The sequence below is a fragment of the Heliangelus exortis genome, chromosome 29, assembly GCF_036169615.1.
Source record: "Heliangelus exortis chromosome 29, bHelExo1.hap1, whole genome shotgun sequence".
Lineage (NCBI taxonomy): Eukaryota > Metazoa > Chordata > Aves > Apodiformes > Trochilidae > Heliangelus > Heliangelus exortis.
Genome location: NC_092450.1, coordinates 4,275,532 through 4,299,725, shown reverse-complemented (window position 1 = coordinate 4,299,725; position 24,194 = coordinate 4,275,532). Strand labels below are relative to the sequence as shown.

General features: G+C 42.7%; 2 protein-coding genes across 6 annotated transcripts in view; both read right to left on the bottom strand.

Moving 5' to 3' along the window:
• Window positions 1–23,829, bottom strand: part of IKZF3 (IKAROS family zinc finger 3) — a 33,407-nt gene extending 9,578 nt beyond the window's left edge. The window contains exons 1-6 of one of the 5 annotated variants that reach the window (XM_071728763.1): window positions 23,650–23,829; window positions 16,093–16,146; window positions 14,732–14,842; window positions 3,055–3,315; window positions 2,191–2,358; window positions 1,091–1,207 (exon numbers count right to left, since the gene is read on the bottom strand). In XM_071728763.1, coding sequence (XP_071584864.1) covers window positions 1,091–1,207; window positions 2,191–2,358; window positions 3,055–3,315; window positions 14,732–14,842; window positions 16,093–16,132 — 697 coding nt within the window. In that variant the 5' untranslated portion in view covers window positions 16,133–16,146; window positions 23,650–23,829. Of the gene's footprint in view, window positions 1–1,090; window positions 1,208–2,190; window positions 2,359–3,054; window positions 3,316–14,731; window positions 14,843–16,092; window positions 16,147–18,653; window positions 18,681–20,295; window positions 20,444–23,649 lie in introns of those variants that run through there. The other 4 variants (XM_071728764.1, XM_071728762.1, XM_071728761.1 and 1 more) reach the window with 4 other exon arrangements.
• Window positions 1–24,194, bottom strand: part of MIEN1 (migration and invasion enhancer 1) — a 62,260-nt gene that overhangs the window by 22,968 nt on the left and 15,098 nt on the right. The window lies entirely within an intron of this gene.

The window sequence follows — 24,194 nt, the reverse complement described above, 5'->3', positions numbered from 1 at the left end:
ACTGGATGATTCCACTGCACATCATGACATCAGTTTAAAGAACTAATTATCTAACTATAACATGTATCCAAAAATAAACTTCAGGCTGGATTGACAGAAATGGCCAAGTGCTTTGCTGGAAGTTACACTGGGAAAAAATGGATACATTTGGATTTCCAAAGCACTTTGCCTATTTCAACCTGTGATCCTGAGCACTCTGCCAGATCAATACTTCTGATGCTCAGCTGCATGGCCAGAGATCAATAAACACTCCAAGGGTGCTGAAAGAAACTCTGTGGCCCAAACAAATCACCCTCTGGTTGGATTTGATCAGTGTTCTCATGGGTGCCTCTGGAATTCCATGGGAAGTCAAGCTGCTAACCATGGTGTTTCACACAGCAGGATGAAGTTTAGCTCCAATGTCCTAATCACTGGAGAAGGCTGCAAGGAGTTCAGAGAAAAGGACCCAGAATCAAAGTGATTTGGATAAATAGGAAGTTGGTCAGAAATGAAAAAAAGTGTTCACTAAACCCAAGTGCAAAATGCAGCACATAAGGGACAGAAAACCAAATCAACCAAATCAAAGCACCAAATGACCTCTTGAGGTCCTTCCCAGCCTTCCCCAGTCTCTCATCCCACACAGAGCTGACACCAGAGAACTGAATAAAAATGCCTCAGAAGATCAGAGTTCCTGTTTTTTATAAAAGTCACTACTCAACTAAAACCACTGCAATATCCTTTAAAGTGCAAAGGTCTTAAGGGCACAGCCACATCATGTACTGGAAAGTCACATTTTCTCTGTGGCCAACTTAAGGCCATCCTACTGCAGTAACAACTGCAGAGCAGGTTCTGGATAAGTGAAATGCTGCTCTTCTGAAATTAATATAAACCATGAGAATCATATAAAAGGCAGAAATCTATAGTAGGTGTCATGTTTTCCATTTTCACATGGACATCTTGGAGTGACTGGCACCATGAGAGTACTGACAGTAACATAAAACCACAGTCACAGTGTCTACAGGTTCTCATGAAAATCAAAACTTGCTGATGTTCTGACAACCATTTACTTTTACTGACATACTAAAAACCCACCCTCGTGTGGTAAACTCACCAGCCTCATATGTGCCAGCATTCTGCAAGTACGTCCGGCACCGCTCCTTGTGCTCCTCTAATGAGCTCCTCTGCTTGTAGCTCCTTCCACAAAACTCACATTTGTATGGCTTCTCCACTAGAAAAACAAGAGCGTGGTGTAAAATAGCCACAAGAGACTCCTGCAGTGCTGTCCCCCTGACATTCACCTCTGTAGTTACGAGCTGTGTATATCCAGCTCACTGAGAATGCTTTAAATTTGGATTTTTTTATGAGCAGTGTAATTGTATTGTGTATGGTGCAAAGAGACCACACTCCCCACTGCTAATGCAATTGTTCTCTTATCTATGGGGTTCACTTGGGTTTTCCTCATACTGTTTAACAACTCAGCTCATAAAACCTTCAATCCCAATGACCACACATGTTTGAAGCATGGTGATGGTGTTTTCAGCATTGTGCTGGTGGGTCCAGCCACCACTCTGCTGGGTCTGATTAAATCAGAATCTCATCTATCCACGTCAGATAATCTCATTTTTAACCTTGATTCTTTGTGAGGTTGAACCTTTTATTTTTCTTTTCTGTGAAGCTCAGGGCAGAGATAACATCTATCATTTAGAATAAATGTTTTCTTTCTAGGCCCCTGTGTAACAGCAGAAGCAGAGGAACAAAGATTAATCCATATATATCTGGTTTGCTATTCAAGTCACCTCAGCTCTGTGCCTCCATTTCTCCCATTTTTAAAATGGAACAACCCTACCAGGCTTGCTGAGCATGTTAAGATCTTCAGATGAAAGGCACTACACAACAGCAAGGTGTTAACAGGCAGCAGGCTCACACTGTCCTGGATGATGCTCCCAGAGGGAGCTCTGATAGGGTCAGGACAGAGCCCCAACACACAGCCTGACTTCACACTCCTCCTCACATTCAGAGCTTGCTGGCACAGCCAGCTCCACACACCTGAAAGCACCATGGAGTTATTTTGCACAGAGTGGGTGGTCACTGCTTGTCAGCTCCTCAGAACCAGGCTGACTGAGCAAGCTTTGCTGCCTGACTACTTTCCACATATCTAGTGTCCTGGTGACACACATCTGAAACACATGAAGTGCCTTTGAAGTCACTTACCAGAATGTGTCCTTAAGTGACCTGTCAGCGCATCCCTCCTCTGGCAGGCATAGCTGCAAAGATGACATTTAAAAGGTTTTTCCCCTGTGTGTAGTTTAATGTGGCGGAGGAGGTTTCCCTTCTGAGTAAAGGAAGCTCCGCACTGATTACACTGGAATGGCCGTTCACCTTCAAATGACACACAGAAAAGGACATTTAATGGTTATGTGGGTATCATCCTGTCCTCACATGCTTTCCTTTTTGGAAATCAATGAGATGCTGGGTCAGGTTCTCTCTGCAGCAACACACGCAGCTCGCCCGCTGACTGCGGTGGGAGTTGCTCACAGCCCTGGTGTCTGAGCTTCTTGGGATGTATGGATGACCATGGAAAACACTGCACAGGTTTTCCATGGGAATCAGTGTTCTGGAGGAGGCTGGTTCCAACAAGCCAGCAATGTTTAGAAAAAGGAAAAAAAAAAAAAAAAAACCAAAAAACCAGTCTTGTCTTACTGCGGGTCAAAACCTAAGATGCTCATTGGTTTGATGCCAAAGTACAGAGAGAAATAAACACACAGACTGGAAATGGCAGCACAAAACCAAACCAACTTGTGTCTTGTGGCTGAAATGCTTAAATGACATAGTGCCTTTCATCCAAACTTCTTAAAATGCCTCACAAGCATGCTTTTACTAACATTAAATCCTGTAAGGAGGAGGGTGGGTAAAGTGAGACACAGAAAAGAGAGTAACTTGCTAGAGATGTGTTGCACCATGGACAGAACAAGGAGATCCTGGTTTTTGGTGTCTTTTTTTTAAAAAACGTAGTCTAGATTAAGAATTATTACCCTGTCAGTATTCAGTTCTTACAAAAATAACAGAGATATTTACCAGTGTGGCTACGCTTATGAACCATCAAGACATTGAGGCTGATGCAGGCTAATCCACAGACATCACAATTCATTTTTCCACTGGCTGGCCTGACAGTGTCATAGGAACCAGAATGTCTTTCCAGTTTAATGCTTTCATATTCATTATATTCTCTGGGATAGGAGTAAGGCATTTCAGATTCTTCTGGGTTTTCCATAGGCTCTGCATTTAAAGCACTCTCCTCTCTTTCACTGTATTCACCTTTCACTTTAATGGCATCATCTGCAGGTAAAACAAAGCAGAAAAGTTAAAAACACCCTCATCTCAGGCACAGTGAAGTATCTTAGAAAACAAACTCACAAAAAATTACATTATCAGACTTCCTAAAAGCTTTACTTAAACACACAAAGATGAACAAGAGCAGCTGAGATGTGATTCTTCCTGGGTCATGTACACTTAATCATACTCAGTGAGATAACATCTATAAACATTGATCTGGCTGTTAATTACCATTGGTGGATAATTTCCTTCTACACATTATGAAAGCACAACGCAGCACACACTTCTCCTGCAAACACAGGGCACTATTCAGTGTCCAAAATAAATTACTTATTCCCAAAACTCATAATTAGGCTGTAGAAATACAACGAGACACAATTTTGAAAGGATGAAAGGGTACTTTTATCTTCCTGTGGAACCTCTGGTGCTTGAAACATGCCAAAGAAATATGTTTAATCCTGCTTAAGCCTTCCAGTGCTCCCATGAAATAAATTCTCATCACCTTCTCCTAATCAGGAACTCAAATTTTCACTTGCAAATTACAATTTTTATCCCAAGATGTGAAATGTGGGAGGATAACCTCAATACCTGTATCATGAGGTTACTATGTGAGTAAACAGAGCAGAGGCGGGGTAAAGACTTCCTCTAACTGCATCCTAGAAATGTTAAAAGATTTGTCCAGAGTCATATTGTGGGAATGTGGCAAAGTCCCTGGACCTCCAGCCAAGCCAAAGCCTTTAACCAGTGCAATTTCACAACAAGAGAAGGGAACAAGCAGCTAATCATTTACTAACAATAATGCTCCCGTGTAAAAATACACGTGAATTGGTCACACTGTATAAACAGCTGATGATTCCCAACTCATGATGCTGAATTTCTTTTCCACTATTAACTCCAGCATTACCAGCACTTGCCTTGAAATCCTTCCTGACCAACAGGATGGCTTTTTCCTGCTTCAAGCCAACTTCTCCATCAAGACCAGAACTTGGCTATGGCTGAAACTCAAGTTATGCCTCAAGCTACCAAGTGAAGAAAAGCACTAAGAGGTGAAATACAGTTTCCTGTTTGAAAGTATTATTCTCCTGGCCACCTGCTCCTCTCTCAAACTGAGGGTTAGACAGTTAAAAATGGCACTTAATCACTTGTGCTTTCTCCAAAGCACAGAACACGGACTGCTGAATATGTATTAGCTCTGGTTCTGAGTAACAAACCACATCAAATGCTGAGAACAAACAAGGGGTGACAGCAAAAATGAGGTGGCAACATAAAAGCAGCACTGAAAAATAAAGATCTGGCAGCCAATACTTTAATGGAATTGGAATTTTCTACTATAATTTAATGATAAAAAGAACTCCTCTCCAAAATGCAGGCACCAAGCCCTGCCAATCTATCTTACTTTGGGTTGAAGTGAGGTGGGAGAAACAGGTGGGTGGTAATTTCCTCATCCCACACAAGAATCCACGATTACTCTTGGTGCTCTTCCTAGATGCTACCCATAGAAGGATGGGGTTTTATCCCCATATTGTGTGTTTTTATCCCCCCGTCCTAGATATTTTTTAATATTTGGTACTAGGACTGACTGCCCTCATCCCTGCAGAGCTCCTGCAGGTTTGGGTGTTTGCTCAGACAGGGAGGTCTGGATTCACCTCCAGATGAGCCATTTTTCTCTGCCCCTCCTTCATTCCCAGCTCAGCTCCACACCCTGTGGATTCCTCCTCCCACTGGAGCAGGACTTCCTCTGCAGGCACCTTCTGCTGCCAACTGCAGGTCTGAGGGCGTGAGAGTGATCCTGCTATCAAGACTCCTCTCAAATTAGTTTATGCATCCATTCCCATCATTCTGAGGAAAAATTATTGCCAGTTGCTGAAAGCAGCTTTCAACAGAATTGCTGTTAAAAAAAAAAAAAAAAAAAAAAAAAAAAGAAAAGAAGGAAAAAAGGGGGTTTTGGTGGGTTGGTTCTTTTTTTCCCTCTCAAAAGGAGACAGTTCCAAAATAATTTGCTACATCCTGCACAGCATGGTAAAAGGAAGTGCACACTGCAGCTGCACCTTGCTGGTACTTTCAGAAAGAATTTCAATTCCCACTTTCTACTTAACATCTCACCTTTCGTCTGCATCAAATGCAACTGCTGAGCAGTGGAGGAGTAGCTGTAACCTCCAACTGAGTTGACAGCTCTACCATTTTCTAGTTTCTCACCACAGGTTCATGGCTCACAGCTTTTCACTCTTTTAGTTATGCTAAACTGGAGCTGTGTAGCCACGAGCACTGGGCTGAGCTCCCCATGGGGAGGGTTGGATGTTTTTTCCTGCCCTAACATACCCATTCATTGAGTCTCCTCTACCTTCCTGACAGCAATTCTGAAGCAAGCTTTGGTTCAAGGCTGTCTGAGCAAAGGCTGCCTCAGCACAGGTCAGCCTTACATTAACCAATTGGTTGCAGAGGTCTCAAGCAACCAAAATCCTTTTTCAGCCCTGACTTTTTCTCTGGGCGATGGCACGTGAGGGAATTCGGTGAGATCAGGAGATTGGCAGCTCTGTGGAAAAGTTTGTATCTCCCACTTGGAAATCCTACCAATGTATATTTTCATGGGATTAGGGAGCTTCCAGCCAGGTCCACCTTAAACAAAGGCAGCTGTAACTTTGAGTAGAAAAGGGAGAATTAACTGAAGAAAAGCACAGTTATCTCCAGGAGTGCTAACAAAGTTCCTCCAGTCAGAAAAAGAAGTGCTGTCACCTCTTCTGTGCTCAGGAAAAGTAAAGGTCTGAGGAAAAAAACATTCATGGTGTCCAACCCAACCAACTATTTTTCTTGAGGCAGTCCATGAAGGTAACACAGACTGCAGAAAAGAAATGTTGTAGATTTTACACAACAAAGTACCAGGGTGATGCGTTCAGGCTGATGCACACGGTTTCATTTCCTGGGGAGATGATTACAAGATGAAAGACATACTCCAGAGTAATATTTTTGTTTCACCTGAAACACTGTAAAAACAATGGGTTCTGGAAAAAATCCAAAATAAAGCTGCGGTGGCAACTTCAGACTGAGTAACCACATGAACAGAGCTTGTATAAGTTCCATAAAATGCATGAATAAAGAAAGAAGTCAAACGCAGCAAACAATTAGGACAAGCCAGAGTGTTATCTTAGCTATTCTCTGCAGGAGGAAGTCTCAGAAGGAAAAAAAACCCAGTTACTATATTTAATCCAAGACCTTGGCATCAAATACAAAGAAAAGAATGTAAGTTTTGTACTGTTGTTACGCAAAGTTTACCAGTAGTGGCATGAAAAGCAGAAAGAATAAAACCCAGAAGCTATTAAAGACAACGGCACAAAAGGGTGATGTTGTTCAAGTGTTTTACAAGGAGTGGGGTCATAATCATGAAATCCTCAGCACATGCAAGAAGTCAACTGGATAACAAAGAAACTTAATCATCTTAATGTGGCATTTTAATGATGCTGCTGATTTGCTATGCCAATTCAGAGATAATGAGCCCCTAATGCTACAGATGTTCAGCCAGACTAAAGAAAAAAAAAAAAAAAAAAGGAAAAAAGATAAGCTTTTCTTGTATGCCATTTCCTAACTATCCAATTAAACAAATTGTGAAAGCATATAAATAGTTTACCAGGTTTTGACAGTTGTTAATAGGATTCAGATGCTGAAGAACAAGAAGGGAGTCTCTACATGTGTGTATTGAAGGATTTTTGTGACGACCTGGATTTGACAGGTATTAACTGATGATTCATCACCATCATCTCCCCAAATCATCCTCAGAAATAGCCATATAAAACCCAAACCTAGTGTGCACACGTTAGAGTTGGTCCCCTCCCAGAACAAGAGATTCCTCTACCTTCAGAGCAGCTGGAAACAGAACAGACGTGTGTGGGGAAACTGAAAGTCAGTGGAGTTTCCAAATAAAAGTCAGAATCCTGTTTATGAAAAACACTTCTACAATGGAATTAACATGCTGTGGGGGAAGATTTGTCATGATATAGAACACACACATATTCCTTAAAGATTAGAGACTTGCAGAGCAACCTGTCGTGATTATCAGTTGGGGAAAAAAATGAAATCAATGCTGAACCTATGGTTTTTTTCCCATAAATAACAAGAGGAAAACAATCAGACGTGTACATAGGTGTATTTATTGACAGTTTGGAGACTGGAAGTAATGGGAAATCATAAAATGGGGAGGGACATGATAGCAACACAAGAGTATCCTTTTTTTATGAGGCAAAACAATCAGAGATAAGGCAACTTTTCCCCACGTCTGCCTTCTGCACCCTGCAGGTATCAACTCCAGGGACAGGAAAGGAGTTCGAGCCCTTTTGACCCAACCCAGCTTTGTTTGTTCCACTGACCCCAGTGATAAGCTCCCTTTTTATAACCCCTTTTACAAGATCCCTGTTTGCCAACAAAGGGAGCAGCAATTCCCTGGAAGCACTATCAGCTTTCAGCTCCACAGCAGTGGCAGCAGCAGCCACCAAGAGGTGGTGGCAATGTCCAAGTGCTGCCTTGTCCTGCTCAGGTGTCCCCACAGCTGGGGGGCCCTTTTTGGGCCACCAAAGGCCAAAACAGATTACTCTGCACTAAAAATCCCAAGTGCTGCATTCAGAGTTTGTGTTTTGCACTGGAAATCCATAGATTTCATTTCCTTGATTTACTAAAAATTATTACTTGGATATATTTGCTTTGATTTTATCTTCTGGTATTTTCTCAGTGCTCCTTCTCAGTGCCCATTTCTGGAGAAAAAAACAGAATACCAGAAATGGTATTTTGTTTAGGTACCACATAAAGCACACTTGAGTGGTAATTCCTAAGTGAACCAGGGCAGAATGCACCTGGTGGAAATTTCACTGCTAAAAATAGGAAAGAAACTTTCATAATTCCCTTTTGTGGAGTGCTCTATGGTAATGAGTTTCCTTGTTTTTATTGTGACTTGAAACAAAAATAGAAACAAATCAAATTGAAATGCAGCACTTAGAATTGGAAAGTGGAAAAAAAAAAAAAAACCAAGCCCCAAACCAGACATCATTTTCCAAGCACTCGGATGTGCATTTTCTACTTCATTAATACCAGTATCTTTGTATCATTAAAGCACAGTATAATTTATCTAGTTGTACAATTAATTACAACAACAACAGAAATCAAACAACACCCATCATCTCCAAGCTCATGTGAGCCTGGAAACTTAAATTATGTAACAGTTCTTAAAGCATCTTATTAAAATACAAAGAGCTTTCTTATAAAGAAAAATGCCTGTGTAAGTCTGCATTTTCAGAGCTGATGCTTCCCATCTATTACCAGTTTCTGCCTAATGATAATCCAGTGGGGTTTTTAGGACTTCCATTCAAAAGGTTTCCAAAAGATGTTAAAGTTACACCTACAGAAATAGTGCTACAGGACAAATATTCTCCAAACCAGAGTGGTACCAAAACTGGGTTCAACAGGGAAACTGCAGAGAGACCATAACACACTGAGCTGGCACTGCAGACAGGATCTGGGGAAGCAGAATGGCAATGTCTGAGAACACCATGGTTAGTACTGTGCTAAAACCAGCATGGGATTTAATTTTTGGGGTTTTTTATTTAATTTTTTCCCTGCACGGCCTGTGCCTCCCGTGCTGCACAGGAGCACAGAGAGAGGGTCAGAGGGAACACACAGCCCTGGGCCTGCAGATGTCCCAAACCTGTCCCAGATTAATTTGGCTTCATTTATGACACCTGTTAAAGTTATCTTTTCACATCCTAATATATTTGATGACTCCCACTCAAAAAAAAAGAAACACAGGGAAAAAAAAAAAAAAAAAAACTGTAACAGTTCTTCCCTTCTGTTACAGTGAAAATAACATCACCCATAGAAAAGATTTCTGAAATCACAATTCCTGAAGTCCAAAAAGCCAGATAGAACCACAACCGTTAAATCAGACTTCAATTAGACAGTTAATCAGAGAACATCTGGACCCAGCAGTCAGACTGAAAAAGGCCACATGTTAAATTCAGATAATCACCTTCATTAGTTATATCAAGGGACCTATTACTAATATGAGCACTCAGGCATGATCAGCTCTGGTCAACTGCTTTTTCAGATGATCTTCAAACCCAAGAAGCTGAAGTGTAGCTTCATTCAGCCTTTCTGAATTCACTTCCCCAAAGTCTTTGTTACAAGGCAATCTACTCATGTTTTATACAAGAAAAAAATAACGTGAAGGGAAAGTCAAATACAAAGAACAGGGAAATCTGATAAATATCAATGGAATTTTAACACCTGTAAACTGAAGAGAGGAGCTTGGTTAAGATGTAACCATAATCATCACAAGGAGAACCTATGGAACCGAGCTCTGAATTAAACAAACTTCCTAACAGCTTCTGTGAAGGAACAAAAACAGGAGCAAGAACTGGAGCACTGGGATGTGGTGGGCTGGGAGACAGTGTTGAGAATATTTCCAAGTCAGCCTGAGGTCCCAGGGCACTCTGCAAACTTTGCATAACTCAATTACAAGTCAGCCAGCTACAAGACCCAAGCCCAGTGGAAAGGCACCTTCCCCACTCCAATGCTCATGGATCTGCCTGCTCTGCTTCAGCCAAGTTCTGACACCTGGGGATTCACTTCCCAAACAGTGGTAAAGCTGCCCCTTCAACTCCCACGTCCTGTGCCAAGTGAACTGCCTGGTTTGGGGGCAAAACTTAATGAACTGAGTTCCTTTCCACCAACCCATATTTTTAAAAATGGATTCTTCTTCTGCACTGACACGTGATCTGTGTTCCTAGGGCCGTTTTCTTTATCTTCGTTTATTTCCTGCTGGGGGGAGGGACACACACCACGACTCATCTCCCCTGGACTAGATTCTATTTTGATGCCAAAGGAATAACAGACATTTCTCTCACCTTTAATTTCAATAAATTATTTCTGTATGAATCTCCAGACACATACCATAGAACAGGTGAAGAAAAATGCTGTTCAGAAAGTTATGTAAGGAAGTCCATCACCTCTTGAGTAACTCTGCATCCATCCTCCCTCCAGACCTTGCTTGAGCTGACAGCTACTACCAATAGTATCTCAAAAATGTTGAGTATCTCAAAAGCAAACTCACTGTCCTGTTAACTATAACGGGTTAACTGGAATAAGAAATAGCTGAACTCTTCTGATTATTTGCAGGCAATCAGAATATCAGTGTTCCAGCATCAGCACTGGGTGCTCTGGGCTACCCACAGTGCAGGATGGGCCGAGCTGATGTCAGTCACTGCCAGGCTGAGGTGACACCACTGGATGTCACTGAACGTGCCTGGCAGCATTCCTGCTGCTCAGGGCAGAGCACTGCAGAGCTCCACCAGAGCCAGGAGGATCTTTCCTTGATAAAGCTCAGACAGGACTCTGGGTTCATGGGCAGCCACTGACACAACTGAGCTCCACAGACACCTTGCCTGGGGCTTAACACTTACAGAAATACCCTGTCAAGTGAAATTGTGCTGATGTTGTGAGATAACCCCCGGGTCCCATGAGCACAGGGCTTGGGAGATGTAATATTCTGATAAAAAACGGCACTTCCTTTTCTAGCAGATAAGTGCCTGAGCTCACAGCACCACTGGAACCTCAGGGCACACCAAAGCGAGGCTTTGACACCTCTCCTGTCCCCTCCAGCCTTTTAACTGCCCCCCTTTCACACACCCAAGTGCAGCAGCAATTAGCATCCAGAAACCACAAGTGTGGCTTCTATGTCTTTTTATTTCACAACCATGAAAGCCAGAGAGCATTCATAGCACCAAAAAAAAAAAAAAAAAAAAAAAAGTCATCTGCCTCAACAGATGAGGGAATTCAGACATAATTAAACACTTGACTGTGCTCCCATATGAAAGAATGTGGGGGTTTTTTTATTATCTAATTGTTAAATTAAGGACAACCTTGGCCACCAAAGGTAACATGGTTGGGTCACATAAGAAACAAGGGAAATTCAGCACTTCAACCCCCTCTCTGTCTCATCTCTTGTCTCTTTTCAGACCAGATACAGGAAGCACCACGGGAACAGAGTCTTTTTATGGTTGCAGGCAAGCATGCACCATGTGCACCACAGCATGCAGCTTCCATTCCCTTGAGGCAAGAAAAGGTTTGCCTTTTTTTTCTTCTTTCTCTCTCTTGTTCTCCATCAAGCTTTTAATTACCACACTACTATTGCCTGCTGCCTGATTGTTTGCCCTGCATTCAGCAATCATGGGGGCTGAAACCCTTTTAAAAGGGGGGTTTCATGGAGCAGCACTTCACCTCCCTCAGTTCTGACCAAACTTCTGCTCAAAATCTCACTGCAAGTCCCCATCGTGCATTTAGAGTGCCAGCCACTAAAATAGTGCAAGATTCACAAAAAAATAGTCCAAGAAACTGGAAGATTACAACTTACTGTGAGTGCTTGTTGAAACACGGAAAAAACACATGATTGCACTGAAGAAAAAGATGTTACAGACACAGCAAGGCTATCAAATGCTTGATCTCAGTCTATGAGTCAGTGGCCTCGTGCTCCTACCATGGCCTTCAGCAGATGGAACAAACCCTGTGGGTATGGATCATGCTGGGGTTCAGGATTCAAACAAAAAACATGAGGTTTCTGTGCCCCAGGCTCTCATCAGCAATGAATTGTGGAGATACTGAAGTGGAACTGCTCTCTGACAAAAGGGATGGATCACTGATACAATGATTATTAACATTTATGAGAACCACACAAACATCTTTTCATTATTTCTCTTGAAATTTGATAAGCAATGAAGGCATTAGTGATCACACCTTTTTTTTTTTTTTTTAACCACAGAGCAGACTTTTCAGGTGTAGGCAGAACATAATCTATATTTGTATTCTGTGGCCCTGGAGAACACTCAATATTCATTTTCACCAGGGTTAGTGATCCTCAAATGATAATAATCCCACCAGGGCAGCACTGACAGAATGTGGCTTCCCTTATCTAGAAGTAAGACAGAGAGTTACTGACCCACAAGGACAGCAACTGCTGTTGACCTGCAGTTTATACAGTAGGCAGGACATGATTCGTGCTGAATTTTAGTGCCCAACAGCAAGGGAACTGGGAAGAAATTTAAAAGCACCTACTGATACACACACAGTGTAGAGTTCTACTTCAGTGTGCTTAAATATTTGATTTCTTGGGATCCCAGTATCAGAATGACTGCAGAGAACTGGATGTGAAGCACTGAATTAAACACAATATATATATTTTATGTTGTGCCATTTTACACTGAGATCCTGCAGCTATCTTTTAGTCCATTTAAAACAGCTTTCTCCCAGCAATAATCTCTTCATTCCTAGAGTAAGAATCAGAGAGTAGAGCACTGTGCTGTGAGGAGACTCCTACTCACTTTATAATGAATGAGCACTCTAATGGTACAGGCCTCCATCAGAAAGTGACCTGATGTTTTATTGATATTCACAGCATTATCTTTGAGATGTAAATGTTCAGTATTTGCATCCCAGAACAACTTGTAGAGAGACTAAGAGATCAGCAGCAATATAAAAAATTAATCATATTTAAGAGCAGCATCAATATAAACATTCTCTCAGAAGTGTTTAAGTTATACCTGACTTAAATCTATGGAAAAGAGCCTGAGCACTGGGACTGAAGGCAACAGGACAATCCAGGAATGGAGAAAAGACTTGCTTGATGCCATGATGCTCCCTGAATGGGGAGGAAAACCAGAAACCAGAGCAATTCCTCTTGGATGCTCAGCATTGAGGAATTTGTGAAAGAAAACCTGTCCTGGCTTCCCAGCTCAGCAAGAAGAAGAACAGAAGTAGAAATGAGGCAGTGTGAGTGGAAATGGTGCAGGGGATGGAGAAACAGCAGGAATGTGGCTGTGAATATTTTATGTGCTGTGGGATCTGAAAGAGATCATGCCTTGGATTTAGAGAAGGCTCCAGCCTTCTATGTTCTGTGGATAAAAAAGTTAAATTTCTCTTTTTAGGGTAAGCAGAGCAGAGCTCACCTTTACACTGCAGACATCTACACCTGAGATACTCCCCAGTGCCTACAGAGTCCTGCTCAGAAGCAGCCACCCTGGGGACATGAGACACCTCACCCTGAGCCAGACACCCAAATTTGGTCAGAAGACCTGCAGGCTCTCTCTCCATCAGCTGTCAGGAAAGGCCAGACACCAGTACAGCTCTAAGCACCAACATTGTAGATTCTGCATTAAATTAATCTCACCCTCCTCAGGGGCTCTTTTTCTAGTGCAGCACCTTGGTTTTGTTTTCTCCAGCACAGTGGTTTTGTTTTCTACTTTGCTAATAAATAGGAAAAGTTCAATTTTTAACAATGCAGACATTTAACCATTTCATTTTAGTCCAAAATAAAGCAATCACATATGTTACAAGGAACAACCAAAACAGGGACAGCTCTTTTGTGATTTCTCCTTTTCATGGGATAGGCAAATGCTACCTCAAAACTACCAACCAGACCCAGAAGCATCATCACTTCTCTCAACACTGATGCAGTGCCATGGACATCCTGTACTTGAACAGCAACATGAAAGGCAAAACAGTATCTGTCTTTTCCCCAGGATATGTGCACCACATCCTCTACCAGGCTGAGTTTTTCACTGTTTGTGGTTGAGACCTGGCAGAGATGAACAGACTCAGCTCACTGGCAGGAATATTTGTTCATGCTGTGATTTCAGTGCACGAGCCTCTACAGCAAGGAAGCCACTCAGAGCCTCTTGCTCCACATCTGTGTCACAAACACAAAACCCTGAGCTTGCTGAGTCCAGGAGATGCTGCTTTCATCTTTGATCTATTTATCATCTTTGATCTGAAGTGAAGAGGGCTACCAACTTTAAAAGATATGCAGAAACATGCATTTAGGTAGGACCTCTTAAATAAAAAAAACCAGTGCATATTGCTTGAATATTTGATTCATACCTGTGTCTTCTTTCAGAGATGTATAGGAAGGTTTTACTGTGCAAATCAAACAATAAACATGGAAAACTGACTCATCACCTGTTCACCCACAGTTTAAAGGAGAGGATCACTGCTACAAATTTAAATTCTGCAGGGTTGAGCTGTGCTATGAATTTGAGGTAACTTGTCCTTCCAAAACCAAATCATTGCCAAGTTACCATACAGAAACTACTTTTCAGGATTTGCATGCTACACCACACATTAATGCACATCTCTCTTACCCTGCTGTTATCCATATTTCATAGGTCCTAGAAAAGTGACCTGAATAACATGCTTGTGAGGTTTCCCAATGGAAAACAGTTGTTCCTCCTTTAGGAATGTTCTTAACTAATTGTGTTATTATTTTTACAGACATAAGCAGGAAAAACAGAGCCATGATACAGAATAAACTTTCTAATCACTTGCACTGCATAATCAGATGAGTAAAAAGACAAAATATAACTTATTTTTCAGAATTTAATCTTGACTTTACCTCCTTCTTCTTCGTTAGACTGATCATGTTCCTTCATATCTTCCACATTATCTATACATTCCATTTCCTGAGATCTGTCCAGATTACACTCTGTCAGAACCTCCTGCCCTTCTGAAAGAAACAACCAAACAAAAACAAACACAACAGAACTATTTATGCTCCAGGTGATTACCTTCAAGTATTTACAAACTCCCAATATTGCTCAGGATGCCCACGACCATCTTCCTAAGGATGCATCAGTTCTGAAGAGATTTGCTTCCCAAAGTCACACACCAACTCCTCCATGGAGTGCACACCTTTGAGTCTTAAGTTTTTTTGCTCAGATTTCACTATTCTGCACGTTGTTCACAATGAGACATATCCCATGGATGTAACTCCAGACATCATCTCTGATTCTGACACCTGCTGCTGGCAGGTAAGCAAAGCTCTTCAGCACATGCAAAGGGAATCCCAGCTCCACTTTGTTCATCTGGGCAAAATATTAATCATTCTGGGCAAAATATTAATCACTCTGGCCCTGGGCCAGGAAGCTGCTCAAGAACATTTCATCAGAAACCTCTGTGAACCCAGTTGCACTTCTCTGCTTATTTCACAGGTGCCTTTTTAAACATCAGCATTCCCAGAAAGCTTTTTGCTGCTGACTGCAGTGGCAGCAGATTGTCCTGGAAATCCAAGCCTCTTCTCTGAGCAAAAGCCAAATTTTTAACTACACTGTAATTGATTTGCATGAAGTTTTTCAAATAAGGCCAAATAAAATCCATCACACATACAGACCAACTCAATATCATGCAAGTTTCTGTACATTTCAGATCAGTATTTGGTTTAATAACCTGTGAGAGTTTCCTTAGAACAATCCTGTGGATTTTAAGGTTCACATCAACACTGTGAAATTGCTGTTAATACTGTTCAGTTTGTTAGCAGCTGGATAGCAGGGGAAAAATATTCTTCTCAAGCAAAATACTACATTTGATCTAAAAAAGTTTTCTTTTTTGATTAGCAAGAAAAGGAAACACTCATTCATCTCACACAAGAGGCTGGTTTTCATATTTTCAGAAATGCAGCCAACCAAAAGAATCCCATTATCCCTGCTTCCCTAATCCAAACTCCCAGCTTCCTTCTGAAAGCATCTCCCTTCCTACTACACAATCTTTTTTCCCTTTAGTATCATTTCCCAATATTAAATTCCACACTTTTATTTAAATGCCTGAATTAACTTTTTGCCTTTCACACCCATCTTTGTGTTTAGGTCTGTGCTACTCCATGTCCTGGGATTCTAACCAAGATGTAATTAATTTATTTTTCTCCACTGAAATTTTCAGCCTTCAAGAGGATGAAAGAAAGTAACTTGTGCAGCACAGTACCTGCAGCCATGGGCTGATCCTGAGAAGTACTTAGGTCCATACCTGCCTCTGGATCTGCAAAAGACAGGAAAGCAGCCTGAGTTACTTAATATTTAGAGCCATTTATGACACAGTTGTTTTAATCTCAGAAAATCCCATTTTCGTGGCTGAAAGCAAAACTGAAAAAGCAATATTTTCAAAGAAATACATAGCAAATGATTCTGTTTCATTGCACAGCTTCTATCTTGAGCACTGCCATGTGCTCCAAAAGGGATTAGATCTTCAAGATTAGAACTTCAAGCAATTATAGATCAGGGTAACTTACACTTTTAACAACTCCTTGGGCACCCTGTGAGCACAGCATAGTGGTTGTAACTCTGTAGGAAGTGGATTTCTCTACAGCACAAAGATATTTTTACATTCTTTTTTCAATACAAAGGGAAAACCCTGTTATCTCATGAGATCTACTTGGTTTTCCCAGGGATGCAAGTTAAATTCCCATGCAGAAATCCTGAATCACATGCCACAAATTTAAAGAAAAAAAAGAAAAAAAAAATGACTACATGTGTGTCCTGGTTTCCAGAAGTGCTGAGCACTCAACAGACTGCTCTGAAGACAACCTAAGCTGCAGGTATTTACATCTCCTGCTCCAAAAGATATAAGAGACACACAGACCTGCCCTGTCCAGAAAAGCCTTTATTAATTGCCTGGCTGTTGTGAGAGGTCATAAACACAAGGGTTCATTTTCTGAAATGGCACAGCTACCTGCTTCCTTCCTCCTTCCTTTCCTCTATCTTTTTTTTTTCCCTCTTTTTTTTTTTTTTCACATACCAGAAAATCTTTTATCATCTTTAAACACAAAGAATAGCTCCAGGACTCATAAAATTCATTCCTGGCAGTTACATAAGAGAAGTACTCATGCAGTGGCTGTGAGGTGTTAACCACGAGTGACATTTACCCCATCATTAGCTATCTTTACCACCATATGGAACATTTTTGTGGTCTCTGCAACACTGAAATAAAAAGCTCTGTTAAGTCTACAGGAAAGCCACCCAGTATCAGATCAGACTATCCAAAAAAGCTGCAGGAACAGAGGATAGGCTGATGCCCAGAGGAAAGGCAAACTGAGAAGAAAAAAAAAAAAAAACACACAACAGAACTATCCAAAGTTTTTTTAAATATTTGGTTCTATTGTTTCTTAAATGAAAGCACTCAGCTCCCATCTCTCAATAATGGGTCTAATAGTGGGTGTAACTCCTGACTGGAGACAAGTTGTCCAGCTATTAGCACTTATGAAACATATCCTAAAATTAAATCAGAGCTCCTGTCCTTTCATGCAAGTTTAGCATGAATGCAAGCTTTTCATTAAACGTCTGTTTTTAGAGCCAAGAGTGTTGCCTTGTGTCATAAAGACAGTCCCAGGATTAAATTAACAAAGTTTAAAATACAGGTTTGGTAAATATTTGGAAATAAATAAAATCAATGAACTCCATAGTTACAGTTTTTAGTTTCTGTGTTTCATTTTATCATCCCAGGGAAAGTGAGGTGCAAAGGAAATGCACCAGTTTATACTGCAAATAATGATGGGGAAACACAAGAAAATACATGGTACATGAACAAAATTCACTCTAGCATTTATTTTAATTTCACATTGCAGTAACAGAGATACTTAAATTACACAAACCCATGTAATTGTGCAAATAATTAAGCTTTGGGCGAGACAATGAAATCCCCATTACTCTGTAATACTTGAATTTCATTTCAATTGCGTTCAGAAATCCTGTGCAGTTGCCTCATTTGGGGGATAAAACACTGGTCAAAGCCCCAGGGTTAAGCAAAAATGGTCCCTGCTGGGTAGGGGAGAGGTGAGGCCTGGAAACTGCAGCAATTCTGCTCTTACCAGGACAGCCAGGAGGGCTTGAAATTAAAAATTAGAATCCCTGCTTCAGAACAAGAAATTCTGCAGCTATTTTCTGTGTCATTCTATTGTTTTAGAAACCCCTGCATCTCCCAGGACATCCCCAGTCCCTTGGCACAACCCCCTGGGGTCGGTCACTGCTCTGAGCTGCAGCTCCAGGGCACTCAGTGGAGCCCAGCAGTGCTGGAGCCATGTGGCAGCCCAGCAGGACCCGTTCAGCCAGTCCTCCAGCACCCTTGTATTGAATTTTGAGATCAGCTCTGTGTATTTATTTACATTGGGTTGAGCATAACAGGTTCCTGTCCACGATGGGCTGCTGGGCAGTACAATCCTCCTGAAGAGATAAGAACAACGACACAGAGTGCAACGCTGCTCCTTCCCGTTGAGAAATATCCCTTTTTGTACAACTTTCAAGCCTCCAAAATCCACTCACCAGTACCCAGTTGCTTTATGATATTAGTCTCAAGCAGCTTCTTACAGTCTTAGTGGTCTCTTAGCATCTGAACTCAGGTCTCTTCCCCAAGTCCAGTATTTTAAGCCAGATCTTCAATGTGTTGAGTGTGCAAGGAGGAGAAGGTCTGGGAAGCTTCCATCCCCAGTTCGGTACAAATAAAACTATTTCTACCTAATGTTCAAAAAAAGAACAATGTGGAAAATCACTTACAGAGCACGTGAGTCTTCCCAAGCTTCAAAGAGATCCAGGGTGCATGGAAAGGCAACTCTTGCCCTGTGTGTGTCGCGGGTGACGCGCGACGTTCATTTACAAAGCAGAAGTAAAATTTGTCTGCTCTTGAAACCAACCCTTTGCCACCCTGTGTTCTACACCAATAGCCAAGTGAGCAGAAATATTCAAATAGCTTGCTAAAAAAGTGCTCTGGCATTGTAATGCTTTATATCCTGGTATTTGAGCAGCTAAGAGAAGGAACAGAGCGGTCTACCTGTATTTTAACTCCACTAAAATAGATGATTTTCAAGTGATAACACTAACACCCTTCTATCAGTCCAGCTGTAGCCAGCAGGAGGTACAACTTGACTTATTATAATCAACCAAGCAGGTGGCAGCTCCCCTGACCCAGGTCTCAAACTCTTGGCTTGACCCAGTCCACACCGGGCTGAGCCTCCTCATGCTGAGCACCAGAACTGGGGACAGAAGTGTCACCCCTTAATCCTCGGTGGTGAATTTCCCATCCACCTCAGCAGAACTGAGATATTTCCAAGATTTATGGAAGCAGAGACACTGTGCAGTTACTGTATCCAGAGGTACCACAGTATAACCATCTCTTCTACATTAACTCCATCACAAGCACATCAAGCTGGGACCCATCAACTGATCCTCAGAATCCCCACACACAGAACTAAAACCTGAAGGATTATTAACTTTAAGTGCATCAGGAACACACACACACAAAAAAAAAGGCTTCTCAAACAATCTCAGTTACAATGGCTGAAAAACAAGCTCGTTTTCTAATCAGAGACTAAAATTACTGATATAGCTAAAGAGATTTCTTCTCCCACAAAATCCATGCCATGGACCTGACTTAACCAAGAAAATGAGGCTGTGTTTAAATCCCAAGCTTCCATCAGACCCATTCCTTCAAAACATTAGTTACATCTCTCAGCAGTGATTGTCTGCAGTCATATTCTATGAGAGTAATTATTTAAATACAAACATTTTAAAAGCCTTTAGCAGAGGAGAATACATTTTTAAATAGACAACTGCATCTACTTAATATAACCAAAACCTCAAGTCATTAAGAGACAGCAGAATCTTAACTCGAGCCTTTAAAATGAGGGGTTAAAATAAGAATATCCACCTCTGAACTAATAAAGCAAGTGATGCTTTGCAATGCTGCCTTGCCAAGCTGGTTAAAAACGCTGGTAACTTTGCCTTCCTTCAAGACCTAATTTATTCTTTAGCCCAAGATAACTTACAACTTTTTTCTTTTGTAAGCTCAGAAAGTTCCACACACGTTTTACAAGTGAAAAGAAACCAACACACCCTTGAATTCGTTAAAACCTTGGACACGAACCGATAAAGATAAAGAGGGGCTGTAAAACCCAACTTTATCATCCACGCTGCGATGTTTGTGAAATTAAACAGAGAAAGGGGGGAAAAAAGCCCCACTCGTTTCCTGTTTAATTGCACAGGCGATCAGATTCTCCTCCAGGGGCTGCAATCACTCCGCAGAAGCCGCTGGGAAGCGCTGAGGAGGTCGGAGCAGAGTGCGGGTGCCCCGAGGAGGCATCTTCCCCCCCATACCCCCTCCCCAGCCTCATCCCGGGGAAGGAGCGGGGTCGTTCCTCACCTTCCATTCTCTGGCCGCGGGGTCCCGGCTCCACCTGCCCGCGTGGGCTCGGGGACTGTCACCGAGCTGCACCGGCCCGGCCCGGCCTCGCCTCCCGCGGGCACCGCGACATCCGGGCCGGGGCGGCGGCGCTGGGCGGGCGGAGAGCGGCGCCGGGCGGCGGTCCCGGGGCTCGGTCCCTCGGGATGGAAAGCGATGGGGCCAGAGGGACGAATGGCATCAGGCTGCAAAGAGCATCTCCTGAGCGGGGGCTGAGTCAGGCAGCCGTGGGCTGAAGGAGAGCCCAGGCAGGGGGTGAGCTCCGGAGCACCTCACCCACACAGCGAACCCGGGAACCTGCTCCCTTCTGACTTCATGGGAGAGAAACTCTTCTCCCCACCATCAGAGGTGGCTCTAAAGGGAAAGGAGCTATGGCAGGTACTTAAGGAAAGGAATAATCAGGTCGTTTTGATTGGAAAAGAGCTTTCAGACCATCGAGTCCAGCCTTTCACCCAGCACTGTCACGACCACCACTAAACCAAGAACTGCTCCATGAGTGAGGCTGCAGAAGGAGACCACCCCAAGAGGAGTGACCCTGCTCCTCAGGGCTGGACCACAGCCCCACGTTCAGGGCCAGGTGATCACACATCCCTGACCACGGGTTCTTCCAACCCACCCAACGTGGATCTGCCCAGCAGACTCCCCCTTTTCCCCAGCCTGGCTGCCAAAGGGACAGCAGAAGGACAAACAGATCCACAGCCTGTTATTTATGGACAGTCAAAAACACCACTCAGCATTTCAGAGCAAGCACTCACACCCAGACCAGCACGGGGAATGCCATTTGCCACGATGGGGTTTAGGTCACTCCTGGGACAACAGCTCTTCACCCGAGGAGCTGAGCAGGACACAGGGAGCTGGCAGAATTGTGATTCATTTTACTCTTTGCTACAGAACCAAGCCGTGCCCAAGCCTTGATCAGAACTGGTGTGGCAATCGGATGCTGCGATGCCCACGCACGAGAAAAAGGGAATTCTCCTCTACTCACTTCATTCCCTCTGTGCAGTTTGTCCTGGCTCTGTTTACACAACATGTACACACGGAGTCAGCCTCAGCTGCCACACAAATGCAGCTTTCTTTGCACTATTTGCTAACAGGACGCACTCCTTGGACTGTGTGTTTATATGACTGAGATAAGAGTAAAATAAAAGCTACATTAAGTTAACTGTTTTCCTTAACAAAAATAACACTGCTGTTTAGAAGAAAGCCAAGTTACAAAATAGTTTAATAAACTCAAGCAAAGGTTAATGACTCTCATAAGGGGATTGTTAATTTTAGTCCATTTAAGACAGAAGCATCTCACTCTACACAAGGCTGGGACAGGTTGGAGCAACCTGACCCAGGGCAGGATATCCCTGCCCACGGCAGGGGGGTGGCACCAGGTGACCTTTACGGGTCCCCTCCAACCCAAACCCTTCTATGATTCACAAGGAAGTGTGAGCTCTGCCAGACCAACACAGCCTTGACTTTACATGCAAGCTAAGCACTCATCGTGGCATTCTGTTGCACCCAAAGCCCAGAGCTATTTACCAAGAAAAAGGCCTAAAAAAAAAAAATAAAAAAATAATAATAGCTAGCCTAGATCTGAGATGAGCACAGAACAGCCTGTACCTGGCGTGCTTTGACATCAACATGGTTGGTGTTTGCTGCTTTGAAGTCTGATGAGCCAGAGAGGCAGCTGAGAGAGAACAAGGAAAATGGGAACCCCGAGGTGGTGCAGGTGGAAGGCTGGCTGGTCACCTCCAGCAGAGCCAGGGCAGGTGCACTGCTGGACCCCTGCATCTGTTTATTTTTAAGTTTTGTACTTATTCCATCAAATCACGGGGTGGTTTTACTTGGGCCTACAACTCATCTATGTTTTAAAACTGAGAAATTAATGTTTTGGGGTAAGGAGACTGATGCAGGTTTAGTGCATTTTGTTCCGTGCTCATCGTGTCCCTCCTCGGTGTTATCCCTGCTCTGAACATCCACCTTAAAGATCAGAGGCAAAATTTGTGTTCTGTGCCCCAGGTTTCACCTCTCCAGAGCCTTGCACAGGCATTCACATGACCCTGTACTCCTGGAAATCTCATATTTCCTAGGATAAAATATTTGCCATTTTCTATCTATCCACACTATGATCAAGTTCACAATAATTTTGTTTTCTCAATTTCTATAATTTCCTACTGACAGTGATTCTAGCTGCTAGCAAAAAACACCTACTAATTCATACACAACTTCACATTTTGGCCTATTAAATCCTCCCCCTATCAACACCTATTCTTAAAGATAACCAGTTTTTTTTTTCCTCCCCTGAGCTTACAAATCTGCAATTATAACTGATCACTCTGTAACTTATAAATACCATGGACTGAAAAAGGAATGAGTCATTCGACTAAAGACACAGACCAGGAGCCCTGGTTTATAAAGATTCAAAACTGCAGACAAAGCTTTACAGTAAAGACATTATGTTATAACAATTAACAAGCTGCAGACTGATGGGCTGTGTAGGCCAGTGACATGACAATGGGCTATAAACATCCTTAGGAACAGATGATGTTCAGACTGAAATATGACTGTAGCAGACACGTTAGAAACTGAATCATTTTGCCTACATGGCATAAGTGTGAAATGTTAACTTTGAGTAAAACTGAAAACATTCAACACATGGGAAAGCTGGATCTTTTGAGGTGGTCCTAATCATGAACCTTTCAGCAGCTTGAGGATATTAAAAATGAAAACCCTGACATAGTTCTTAGACCTTAAATCAACCACTTGAGTTAATACCTGGGTCTAAGCAAGAAAGTGCAGCTGCTTCCCTGCAAAGAGAGAGAAGTGAAATAGAGGGGCAGTGCACACCCTGAGTAGAGCAATGAGTTTTGCAAGGTCTGAAATGAGAAGGTCACTACTTCAAAATGCCACCAGGCTCAACTAAAAATATTTTCCATCAATAATTTTGGTTTTTACACTACTGTTGCATCCTTCACTTTAACAGCTATCTGCAAAAATAACCATCATTCCTGTGTTGGCTGGTTCCATATTTGTTATGCAAATACTACTACATCATTTTTGGACAGTGGCATGGTCTGGGGCTTCACAGTAAATATAATTTATCTCATTACCAGAGGCTCGGCCTCAGTTTCATGATGTGTGGTGTGGCCTTACACAAGTACCCTCCACTCCCTGTTCAGCTCTTTCATGAGTATTTTTATAACACTCCCTCTGGAAAAGGCTTTTTTTTTTTAACCTTTTAAGAGTTCAGAAGCCATAAGCAAGATTTCCGTAACGTGTAGCTGACTTAAGAAACACCGTGCACATGAAATAATAAACTGGCGTTACTTCAGAGCCCACGGGGTATGCCCAGCTCTTACTTTCAGTCTTTCTCACAGCAAGTGGCAGGAATATTTGTAGGTTTTCAGCTAAAAACACTTATCCCGTGATAATTTGCTCCAGATACCTGCAGTTGAAGTCCTGCAAAGCCTTCAGCTCCCTCCAGCCCGGCCGGGCCTTGCGGTTTCGGGTCAGGTTCAGCACCCCGAGCAGCCGAACCTCAGCTCATGCCCGCACCTCTTCCCTCCTACCCCAACCCCCCAGGGAGTTTCCTACCCTTTACCCACGCAGCTGGAAACGCCACTTTTTGAGAGTCACATTTCACCACGCACTGTGGAACGACGGTGGGGTCGCGGCTCACGCGTGGGGCTGAGGCGGAGCTGCGGGCACCTGAGGAGCGGGCAGCCCTCAGAGCTCGCGGGGAAAAAACCTAAACCAAACCAAGCTAAACCAAACCAAAAACCCCAAACAAGTTAATAAAACAACTTTAAAAGCACCGAGGGGTGGGGGAGGAGGGGAAAAGGGGGGCGGATCAGGAGCCGGGGACCCCTTTT